At 47.6% G+C, this 12,096-nt stretch overlaps 1 protein-coding gene across 2 annotated transcripts; it reads right to left on the bottom strand.

Moving 5' to 3' along the window:
- Positions 1–377: 377 nt before the first annotated feature.
- LOC141998555 (vespryn-21-like) lies at positions 378–11,745 on the bottom strand. Of its 2 annotated transcripts, none has more exons than XM_074971423.1 (3): positions 11,716–11,745; positions 1,897–1,999; positions 378–883 (listed from the first exon to the last, which is right to left on the bottom strand). In XM_074971423.1, the coding sequence occupies exons 1-3, from the start codon at positions 11,743–11,745 to the stop codon at positions 378–380; spliced, it is 639 nt and encodes a 212-aa protein (XP_074827524.1). The 2 variants fall into 2 exon arrangements, with proteins under 2 accessions (XP_074827524.1, XP_074827525.1); XM_074971424.1 differs by lacking the exon at positions 11,716–11,745 and adding an exon at positions 4,311–4,491.
- Positions 11,746–12,096: the final 351 nt, after the last annotated feature.

Genomic DNA, 12,096 nt, shown 5'->3' with positions numbered 1-12,096 from the left:
ATTGAATTAATCTTCTTCTTCTGTTTGTGTTATTAACGGTTAATTAATAATTACCATCACTATTATTATTTTAATGGACTGATTTAATAAGAGCGCAGATCCGGATGGAATCACAAGAAAAAAACCACCAAATATCATGACACTCACAAGAAAACCACGTGTGCTGGCAACGCTTAAAATTGAGCCACACCGCTCTTAAACCAAATTAAGATCATCCAGACTGGTGTTTGCTCCAGGTTCAAATTAAATCAAACCCTGGTGCAAAGCCTGCATGTAGACAAGGCTGCAGAGGCTCGGGGAGGCGGTGCAGGAAATGGCTAGAAAGAGGGGCACATTTCATGGGGGGGGGTCCCAGTGGGATGTTTCCCCCCCGTGCCTCAAGGGATCAGTGTGAGGTGGACCCCTCCGCCCAAGTAGAAGAAGGGGAGAATTTTTTCCCCGTCGAAGGAGGCCAACATTATAGTCGTACGGTCATCTTCATAAAATGCCACCCACCCCCCTTCATAATCCAGACAAACCCCGATCATCCCAGGCCTCCCACTATGGGGTTGGAGGGTCTCAGAGGAGCCGAATGCCTCCCTCCGAAGCCACCAGCGCCCTTGAGACCAGATCCCATCCTCAGGGCTAAGAGTGAGCCATTCCTTCCTCTTCACGGACTCTCTGGCAACCCCCACGGCCCACTCCCTCTGATCCCCAAACTCCACCTCCCAGTAATGTCTTCCTGAAGTGAACCCCTGGGCGCCCAGTACACAGGGAGCAAGATCAAATCTTTTGGGATTCTCAGGCAAGAACTCTTGTGGTATCTCTCCTGATCGCACAGATTTCCCGTCCGCAGACACGATGAGCCACGGGTTCGCGGTGTCAGGATCCAGAATCACATCCTCTGAGAGGGGTGAGAGAGAATCAGAGCGTTAGATCTGGCTGTGTACAGCACATGGGGTCCGAAAGATCTACAGATGCTGGGCTTCTCTCCCGTAGACCATCCCTGGGCAGTGCTCCAAGTATCTAGAGCTGAGAGGGCATCTGGCCAATATTGCCAGCAACCAGAGCTTCATGCGTTCCTCATGTATCTAGGCTCAACAGCCACAGCATTTGGGGTGCTCACCACCTGCATCCCAGCTGGGAGTGCCTGGGAACTGTCATCCTCGAGGAATTGCTTTAGGAGACTCCTCAACCACCAGCGTACCGGGGAAAGGGCATCCGCTCCTGTAGCCCCTTAGTGGTGGGGCTGGTCAAAAGTGTTCCTTCCACTGAAACTGTTCCAGTGGCAATTGTGGGGTTTGTTGAAACGGAAAGGTTCTGCTTTCCTTGATTTATTTTTTTTTAATTGCTATTTTTTCATTGGAAAACTAAACAACACACATCCGTGCAAAAAAAAAAACAGCCCAGATTGATTATTTTTCCGCCGTAGGCCAAAACTTCTTCCATTTTCACTCTCCCTTCCACCTTCCCCCAGCCCAGAAATGTTGCTTTCCAGGTTGTTGTTTGTTTGCTGGCTTTTAAGAAAGGTAACATTTTTCCGCGCAGGGGCGGGGGTCGTCTCCAATTTTCCAGTCATCTCTACTTAACAGCATGGGGCCCTTCCCCTCTGCCCAAGGCCCCGCCCCTCCTTTTCTGCCCCCTCTCACCCGCTGGAGCCCAGAGTGGGCACACACACACACACACACCCCTGTGTGCCCCCAGCCCCAGTGCACCGGCTTCAGGGAGGAGCATGGGCGGGCCATGCAAGGCTGTTTGGGGAGGCACAGCCTTCCTCAGTTTATGCTATCCACCACCCATGCAAAAGCTTCCTCAGTCACTGGAGTGCACCAGGAAACTCATCGGCACCTCCAGTGGCTGTGAGAAAGCATCACACCATGGAGTGTTTTAGGCTCAGGGTTAGGATGGATTGATTACCTCTGAATTCCTCCAGAAGCTCACTTCTCTTAGGGAAAGTCGCATGGATGAGTTTTGGATCGGGAGCAAGAGTCATCTCTGCCTGAAACTTCCCGTCTGACTGCTAGAGATAAAAACAAACCAACCAACTAACCAACCAAACCCAGAGATTGATAATACCTCTTCATCTGATTGTTCAATCCTAACAAGCTTTATCCTTGGTCTTTGCCTTGGTGTGCAAGCGCGGCGGGGTTGGTGTAAGCTTGAGTGTGACTGGGGGTGCCATCAGGAGAGGAATTAGTAAGGGTGAGACAGGGGGTTGCAGAGGAAGATCCAGGGAGGAACATGAACATGGTCAAGTTCAGGCTGAATATTGGACAACGTCCAGATTGTGAGATGGGAAAGTATCAGGCTGTGGAATCGTCTCCCAAGAGAACTTCCAGGAGTGGCTGCTCCATCACTTTGGAGTGTGGACACAAGACTGGACAAAAACCTAGAAAATGGCCTGCAGGGAGAAATCTTGTCCATGGGTAGCAGGTGAAACTTCCCCTGAGGAAGGCTGGCTCCCTGTCCCACCTCTTCCACCCACGGCCCTGCCCACACTCTACCCCAAGCACTGCTCAATCCCCACCCCACCAGTGGCCGTGTCCCTCCTCTCCTCCACCCTCTCCTCTGTGGAGGCATGGCGGGGTGCGGAGGGGAGAAGTGGGCGGGAGGGGTCTTGTGGGGGAAGGGTGGCGGAAAGGAGGGACAGGGCCGGGACCTCCAGAGTGGGGGTGGAGTGGAGGAGAGGAGGGACTCCCCAGGCAGTGGTGGGGCCTCGGGGACAGGGTGGAGCAGGGAGGGGAAGAGGTGGAGCACAGACATGGCTTAGCCTCTCCTGGCCTATTATACCCACCACCTATGATCGTGCCCTAGCCCTGGGAAGATGATACGGACGGTCTAACCGTGCCTTCCCCCTCAAAATTTATGATTCCTTGAAGTCCCTAGACAATCCATTACCTGTTCTTTGCAGCATTGTTGTAGCCGGGCTGGTCTCAGGATATTAGAGAGACAAGGTGGAATTGATTGGGCCAACGTCCAAAGAAAGCCCTGTATAGCTTGCAAGCTTGTCTCTCTCACCATCAGAAGTTGCTCCAATCAAAGATATTACCTCCCCCACCACGTCTCTCTGTTTCACAACCCAGCATTTCAGGACAACACACTCTGCCGTGGGCGGCAGGTATCATAGGCAGGGGGAGGCGGTGCCTCCCCAAACAGCCTAGCGTGGCCCCCGCCCAGGCTCTGCCTCCAAGCCAGGCCCCCTCCTGCTGTTCTCAGCGCTCTGCCCTGGCCCAGATTGGCTGGCCTGCCTCCCACAGGGACTTAGAGTGGCTGGTGCTGGGGCCGTGCTGCCCAGCTGCCCGGCGCTCCGGGGCTGGCCACTTTCCACACCAGAGCTGGAACCTTGCCCCCTGGCCGCCCAGCGCTGGGGCCAGGGGCAGTGGTGGGGAGCAAAAGGGAGGGGGAGGGGTGGCAGAAGGGGAGGAGCCTCAGGCACTAGGGGCGGGGCCAGGGGCTAGCCTCTCCCAACGGCTGGGTCACCGGCCACCCCTGAGCCCCGCACTTAGCAGAGGAAAATATTTTCTGTAGATTTCCATTAGCCCTAACTGCACTTAAGGGTTGGGTATCATTTTTCAAAACATGACCAGATGATTTTGTTTAGTAGTCCCTGGAAAGTCATATCCTCTCAATAGCAGGGTAGGTGGCAGAAGAAGGGACTTCTTGAGACCAGCCAGGGTAGAAGAAAAGCAAACCACCACAGCTTTCATTTGAATGGTGGGACTGAGGCTCTTCACACAACACACACTGAAGTGGCCACGGTCCACACAGACGTACAAGACTTGATGGCCAGAGATGCTAAGAACTCAGAGCTTCCACAGCCTCTTTGTTTATTTGCAGCTTCTTCGAGGCAATTTTTTTCATTATTTACATGAAAAAAAATTTTTTTTCATAATTTTGAGCCAAAAAAAATGAGAATTTGGCAGTTTGGGGCTGATTTTTGTGTGTGGCAGTTCTGGAGCAAAACTTTTTCAAGTGTTGGCAGCTTTTGGCTGAATATTTTTGGTGTGTGTCTGAAAACTGAAAAATAAATCAGGTTTTCATTTTCTTTTAAGTCAAAATTTTCTGTGGAGAAAACAAACATCCCAATTTCCAGGCAGTTCTATTATTTGATCCTCTTCCCAGAAAATAAAAAAAAAATAAAGTACACTCTTGTTAAAAAGCAGGAATCAGCATTCAGAGACTTCACAAACCCATCCTGAGCAGACAGATTGTAATCCCTGTTAGAGACAAACCAGACGTCTGCTCTGATCAGAGGCTGTACAGCCGAGTCAAAGGAACCCTCACAAAGCAGTAACAAATTGACCAAACACACAGCCCACCAGATCCCTTACCTCCAAGCACAGGGTCTGCAGCTACTTCTCCGAAACTCCCCGATAGCCTTCTCAAGGGCGCTGGTTTGCAACTGGCTTATATACCTAGCCTCACAAACCCTCTATTCCCAGCTCTCTCCCAGATTGCGAAACAAAATATATGTCCAGTTCGACAGGATTCCCCGCACGCCTGTTTGAGCTGAAGTTTTTCTGGCGAAAGATCTCTCTGCGCTCAGGGGAGGAGGTGTTTCTGCCTGGTGCCTCTGAGCACTGGGTGATGCAGACTCAGCAGAATTTGTGCTCATGGTTTGTAAACACCAGATTTCATACACAGTCCCAGTGGTGCTGGAATACATTTAATAGCGGGGGTGCTGAAAGCCATCCCCCTTTCCCCTGTCTGTCCCCTATCCACAGAGCTGGGGCTGAGAGCAGAGTCATTTCTCTGGAAGGGTGGGACATGGATGGGGCCACAGCTGAGGGCAGGCACTGGGCCAGCAGCAGGACCCTGGGCACAGGGCTGACAAGCAGGACCCCAGGCGCGGGGTTGGGAGCCAGCATTCGGGACTGGGACCAGAGCCTCGGGAGCAGGGCCAGCAGCCAGGACCCCACATGGGGGCCAGAAGTGGAGCCCGGCTGTGGGGCCAGCAGCTGGGACCCTGCATGGGATTCGGGAGCGGAGCCCCATGTAAAACCCCTGCACCCCAAATCCCGCGCCTATGTACAATCTAGACAGCTGGGTGAAACAGCCTCCTGTTGGAGTATTTTCCTTGATTCACCGAAGGCAGAACTCCTTCTGTGAAGTTCAGTTCCAATCTCCTCTTCACAGAAATGAACTGAGCCTTGACCCAAGGTTTCCTGGAATGGTCTTGTGCATGTCCTTTGGCTGATTGCATTGTGTCTATTTTAATCAGTCTGTAGGTCAGAGTTAGAGACTTTGGATGACTCAAACAAGAATACCCCATGAGGTAGGGGGGCCTCATTGAGAGATCACTAGACTGGGCCTCAGGAGACCTGGGCTGTAGTCCCAGCTCTGCTTCCAGATGACCTTCCTGCCTCAGCTTCCACACATGTCAAACAGCAATGATGCTAATAACCTCCTTTGCAAAGTGCTACATAAGAGCTAGATATTATCATGAAAGTGCGTGCGTTCCCCGAAGTTGGAAAAGGCACATTCGCCCGTGGCATAACTCCTCGGCAGCCAATGGTGTTATCACTGGGATGCATCTGACCCTGAGGAAATCCCTCCATGCAGATCAGAATGCAAATTCCTTGCTTTGCCTGAGAGGTCCATTGGCCATTGACCCTTGGAAGCAAAGTGTTGATGGCCCATTGAAATCAACAGTGAGTCTTTCCACTGATCATCACAGGTGCTGGATCTTATCAATTAAATGGCACAATGACCTGATGTAGGGTAGGGAGACACACTCTAAGCGAGTGCAATTGCTACCAGGTTGGCAACACTTGTGCGCCATCACTTGTGAGCCATAACACATGCTCGTGATGGTGCAGGCATAGCAAATACCAGATCTAGTGTAGACTGACTCCAAGACACAACTCTAGGCTTCCCCGCATCCCCACAGAGAATGTTCCTACTAGGGAAAATCTCCACGCTATTGCAGTGCTTCTCAAACTGTGGGTCGGGTTGGGACCCCAAAGTGGGTCATAATCCCATTTTAGTGGGGTTGCCAGGGCTGGCTTAGACTTGCTGGGTACTGGGGCCAAAGCCCAAGCTGAGCGCTTCCGCTCTGGGTGGCGGGGCTTAGGTTACAGGCCCCCTGCCTGGGACTGAAGCCCTTGGACGGTGGGGCTTTGGCTTTGTTACCCGCACAAAATTCTCTGTCACTTGCTCGCTCTAGGGCACCCACCTTTACCCAGTTCCAGGGCTCAAGGCTTCCACCTTTACCTAGTTCCTAGGGTTCAAGGTGTAACCCTCTTAATTTAGGCATTCATTTTTATCCCGTTCCTAGGGCTCAGGCGTAACCGTATGCTCTAGGGCACCCACCCTTACCCAGTTCCTAGGGCTCTGGCGTAACCCTGTCAATTTAAGCACCCATTCCCTCCGGGCTCCGGGCAGACACCAGTTCCCTCTGGGCCCCAGGCTTAATCTTTTGTGGGCTTACGGGGTCTTTTACCAGTGAAAGCGTCTTACACAGTAATATCCTACTTAACATCTATTTATTAACAATTACCAAAACCAGAATACAATGCTACACCTGCAGTGCACACCACTCCCAGTAAGGCAGATGAACTTTTCTTGATGGCCAGTCGGGATCAGGTCCATCTGGGGGACTCCAGTTTCTGAACGGTGTCATTGCCAAAGTGTTGAGGTCTGGCAGCTCTGATCTTTGGGACTGTGTCCTGGAGTTGGTTCCCCAAAGAACTTCCTTTTGGACCCCAGTTTTTATAGTGAAACTTGAGTCCTGCTTAGCTGTACCTCAACCAATCATTTTACTAAAATTTTACTAACCAATCCTAACAAAATTCTCCAACCAATCATAACCCAAAACCTTAATTAATTTACACCTAGCAAAACTAATTATATGGCAGACAGAAACAATCAAAGGACCAGACAGAGATCATACAGACAAACAATAGGGAAGTGGGGACCATAATGACAAAACAATACAGAAATGAGGATTTCCCAACCACAACTACTGATAAGTGGTCTCTTGCCAGACAGGATGCCATCAAACTAAGTTTTCTTTAACCATCTTAAGATCTGTTTCTTTATCTGGTGATAGTGGGTGCCATTGGGACAGGATCTCCTTCTTAACAACCTGATATTACGTTGTTTTAATCTAATTTATATGGAATGAGAGGATGTGACTTCCTGCTTCTCAGCTAATGGCGGCTGCTCTTTTAATCTGGCTGCAGACAAAGGCAGTAGGCTTTCAGCCTAACGATAAGGCTATAGGCCAAACAATATGGCATCCGATGAAGTGAGCTGTGGCTCACGGAAGCTTATGTTCAAATAAATTGATTAGTCTCTCAGGTGCCACTAGTCCTCCTTTTCTTTTTGCAATATGGCTACAGGAAAAGGCCTTATCCTTACAGTTCCACTCCCCCACCTGGGGTGGTAGGGCTCAGGCAGGCTCAAGCTGTGGCCCCACTCATGGAGTCCTGTAGTAATTTTTGTTGTCAGAAGGGGGTCGTGGTGCAATGAAGTTTGAGAACCCCTGGGCTATTGTATAGCCAGAGAATAGTGATTGTGAAGGGGCAGCTAAGGATCATTCACTGAAGGGTAGAAAATAGAGTTGGTCAAGAAGTGTGGCTTTTTGTTTATTTGTTTGTTCCCCTTCCCCCTCCACTTGGGTTAATTTTACACAGAAAAGGGGGGAGGTTGCCTACGTTCTGAGTGGAGAATGTTGCCTTTTTGTAAAAACAACAACAAAAAAATCCCCATGAAAACCAGAAAACTCACCAGACAGCAAAACATTTCTGCTGAAAAATGCACCAAACCACACAGGATTTTGGCTAGCAGCATTGCTGCAAACTGGAAAAGTTTCGATTTGGGGTGACAATAAATAAATAAATAAATAAATAAAGTAAATATGAGGAAAGCAAGCAGCCATTTTGTGCAAGAAAAAAAGAGTGAATTTCATCAAAAATCCAATTTTCCAGTGAAAAGAGGTTTTGATGGAAATATTTGACCAACCCTAGTAAAAATCATCTCAAGAACATTGTGATTCTCATTAAAAACCTATAAAAAACCCTGGTAAAGACAGAGACTGTATTGCATAGACAGGCCAAATAAACAGGGATGGCTGATTGGGGACAGCAGCCGTAGGCCCAGTTTATAAGATGATACAACATATTTGCATCTAGTTTCCTTCTAGGATCCAGTTCCCAGTGCAACAATACCTTATCTGGGAGGAACAATTGCATCTCTCTAGCCCTGCTAGTTTTTCCTGTCCCTAGTGCCACATACTTTCCCTGGGAGCTTTTACCAGTTTGAGGGCAGGGACCAATTGTCCTCTGAGAGATGTCAAAGGATAACACCGAATCTCCCTCATTTGGAGCGTCTTTTCCTGTGTTTTAGGGGCCCCCCAGGGATTAGAATTAGACAAAAAATGGGGGGTGGGGGGTGGGGAGTTGCGTAAAAATGAAATTTCCAAGTTATTTTCATTTCAAAGTGTTTGGAAATACCCAGGTTTAGAACTCTGTTTTTCTCTCTCTCTCAGAAACTTTCTTGGAAATGATTGAGATCCAATAAAGTGAGTGGTAGGTTCTGCAAAATCAGGGGTATTTCTATCCAATACAGAAAAGCAGGGGAAAGTGACTTACACAAAGAACAAATATGACACATTTTAAACACAATTCCCCCACGAAATAAATCTGGAGTGAGATGCACACAGAGCATGTTTTTATTCTGTTGTATCTCACTCACTTCACTTTTGTTTCATGTTGTTCCCATTATTTCTGGTGTATGCACCACACCAGCTGTTGGGTCCTTTGCCTAATTGCTTAAGCAGAAACCACAAGGTATGATGGGTCGATGGTATTTGTCCTGTGTTCTTCATGTACTTTAGTCTTTCTATCACACATTCGATTGGTCTGTGGGGAAAAAGAAAAAAAAAGAAAAAAGCCTGGACAGAGGCTTTCAAGCATCTGCTGTGGATTAAAAATAAATGCGGAAACCAACCTTCTGCTTCCATTAATACACTGACCTCAAAAGGCGTCCCACACAGCAAACCAGAATGTGTTATAAGACCCCTTTTAATGACCAGTTTCCCAGGCATACCGTACGTCTACACTGCCGTAAAAGACACGCAGCACAGCCGGCCTGGGTCGGCTGACTGAGGCTTGCAGGGCTAAACAATTGCATTGTAGACATATGGGCTTGGGCTAGAGCTTGAGCTCTGAGCTCCCACAAGAGGGGAGGGTCTCAGAGCCTGGTCCCACATATCTAGGTTGCAGTTTTAGCCCCGCAGCTCAAGCGTGTGTCAATTAACCCGGGTTCTGAGACTTGGCATTGTGGGTTTTTATCACAGTGTAGACATAAACCATAGAGTCTAGGCACTAAGGGACTAGGAAGGGCCCATTTCTCAATTATAATGAGGCAATTATATATAGGAGAAACTCAAGAGACTCTTGACTGTCCCCAAGTGAGCTCAGCCGTGAAGGCATCTGAATCTTGCTGCCTCTTGGGGAATTCCCCTACTCATTCCCTGTCCCCGCACAGCCAGATTCCCCCTGGCTTTGTGACAGTGAGAGACTACCATGGTCTGTCTCAATGACAGAGAGACATACAAGGGCACTGGTGGGATGGCTGCTGTCTTGGCCAATGCATAGTTACACACAGCAGTGAGTGTGGATGTAACTGGTCTTTCAATATGGAGTGCAGATACACATACCCTATGCACCACTGCAAGAGTGGGCAAGGCTGTAGTCCACAATTAGAGCGTCTACACAAGGAGCTACTATGGAATAGTTGTTCAGGCTACTTCCCAGCGTAGACAAGCCCTTAGTCTTGGATACCAAGGAGCTGCCTTCTATGCCACTGGGCAAGTTTTTTGTGACTCATGTTAAGACAGGTTTCAGAGTAACAGCTGTGTTAGTCTGAATCCGCAAAAAGAACAGGAGGACTTGTGGCACCTTAGAGACTAACAAATGTATTAGAGCATAAGCTTTCGTGGGCTACAGCCCACTTCATTGGATGCATAGAATGGAACATATAGTAAGAAGATATATATATATATATATATATATATATATATACACATACAGAGAAGGTGGAAGTTGCCATACAAACGGTAAGAGGCTAATTAATTAAGATGAGCTATTATCAACAGGGAAAAAAACTTTTGTAATGATAATCAAGATGGCCCATTTAGACAGTTGACAAGAAGGTGTGAGGATACTTAACATGAGGAAATAGATTCAATGTGTGTAATGACCCAGCCACTCCCAGTCTCTATTCAAACCCAAGTTAATCGTATCTAGTTTGCAAATTAATTCAAGCTCAGCAGTTTCTCCTTGGAGTCTGTTTTTGAAGCTTTTCTGTTGCAAAATTGCCACCCTTAAGTCTTTCGCTGAGTGGCCAGAGAGGTTGAAGTGTTCTCCTACTGGTTTTTGAATTTTATGATTCCTGATGTCAGATTTGTGTCCATTTATTCTTTTACATAGAGGCTGTCCAGTTTGGCCAATGTACATGGCAGAGGGGCATTGCTGGCACATGATGGCATACATCACATTGGTAGATGTGCAGGTGAACGAGCCCCTGATGTGATTAGGTCCTATGATGTGTGTCACTTGAATAAATATGTGGACAGAGTTGGAATTGAACTTTGTTGCAAGGATAGGTTCCTGGGTTAGTGTTTTTGTTGTGTGGTGTGTGGTTGCTGGAGAGTATTTGCTTCAGGTTGGGGGGCTGTCTGTAAGCGAGGACTTGTCTGTCTCCCAAGATCTGGTCGAGGTTCTAGGCATGTGTCTGCACAGATCTGTTCCTGGGCTTTTTCAGGGAGTTTCTTGAGCAGATGGTGTAGTTTCTTTTGGTAATCCTCAGTGGGATCAGAGGATAATGGCCTATAGAATGTCGAGTTAGAGAGCTGCCTAGCAGCCTCTTGTTCATATTGCAACTTATTCATGATGATGACAGCACCTCCTTTGAAGACAGTTGGTCTTCATCTCCCTCTAGTCACTGGTCTATGTACTACACCCATTAATAAGCCTAGTCCTTTAGTACCCAGTGTTATCGGCTGGTGCTTTTAGAGTTGAAGGACTCAGGTTCAAACCTCACTATTTCCATAATTTAACCGCAGCTCCCTACAGTGGAAGCTTTTCTGGAAGCTGCTCTTCCATCCCCGCTTCCCTGCTGGGGCTGCTTTCAGAGCAGAAACAAAGCAGGAAAGGGAAGATGAGGAAGCCACTATATTCAGTCCCCTGCGTTGACATCACGCCCAGCTCTCCAGCCGCACACAGACAGGGAGAATGGAGGAGACTGTGCCTGTGAGCGGGGATACAGAGTCCTCTACAGTCCAGAGGAGAAATGACACATTTTAAATACACTATTCAGCTGGTAGAAGAAGTAGTCCTGGGATCAACTCCAGCCCTGGAGGAGAAAGGAAGTGGTAGCCTTGAAGAGAGAGGGCTCAGTGGACATTTCTCTGAATGCTGGTATTTAAAACAGCACGTCAATGTTTACTGGAACTAGGGCATCAGCGTCAAGGTGTTTTGGGTGCTGTTTCTATTCAATATAGAGAGTTTCTATTCAATGTTATGTGTGTGTGTGAGAGAGAGAGAGAGAAATGGCTGTTTGTGTGATCGTAGCTTGTGATTTCCTTAGTTTATAATGTTTCTATTTGTATTTTTGTGGTGGGTCTTATTTTGATATGAATGTAGAAGCTTTAGCTGGAACGTAATTAAAGGGGTTTGGGGTTTTTTTTTTGAGGGGGATTGGAAGAAAAAGTTCCACATGGGAACTTACCCTTTTATAGGGTCCCATAGTTTTAATCATTTCTTTCTCCAGGTTAGGTGGCTGAGCATCTGGTGGCTGGAACAGGTGAAAGAGACAAAACTAGTATATTATAATTCTGTATACTCTATTATAATAGCCCATAGAAGTCCCAGGGGCTAGATCACACAAAAAATCCCCATGGAAAATGTTGGCTTTTTATCTCCCATTTCCCCCCAGATTTTTCTTTTTGTTTTGTTTTGTTTTTCAGCAACCAAAAATTCTCAGCCAAAAACTGCTGAAAAACAAACAAACAAACAAACAAAAAACCAAAAGTTTGACAACAATTTTTTTAAAAAATTTGTCTAATTTTTTTTGTTTCAGTTTCCTGATTGGAAATTGAATTTTTTTCAG

Source organism: Natator depressus, chromosome 14 (genome assembly GCF_965152275.1).
Source record: "Natator depressus isolate rNatDep1 chromosome 14, rNatDep2.hap1, whole genome shotgun sequence".
Classification (NCBI taxonomy): domain Eukaryota; kingdom Metazoa; phylum Chordata; order Testudines; family Cheloniidae; genus Natator; species Natator depressus.
Note: the sequence above shows the minus strand (reverse complement) of the source record. Positions and strands in the feature narration are given on the sequence as shown.

Coding starts and splice junctions, on each gene's coding strand:
- LOC141998555 (XM_074971423.1), bottom strand. CDS start 11,745: ATGATTAAAACTATGGGACCCTATAAAAGG. Junction 2,000..11,715: donor CTATGGGACCCTATAAAAGG/GTAAGTTCCCAT, acceptor TTTTATCTCTAG/CAGTCAGACGGGAAGTTTCA. Junction 884..1,896: donor GCTTCTGGAGGAATTCAGAG/GTAATCAATCCA, acceptor CACCCCTCTCAG/AGGATGTGATTCTGGATCCT.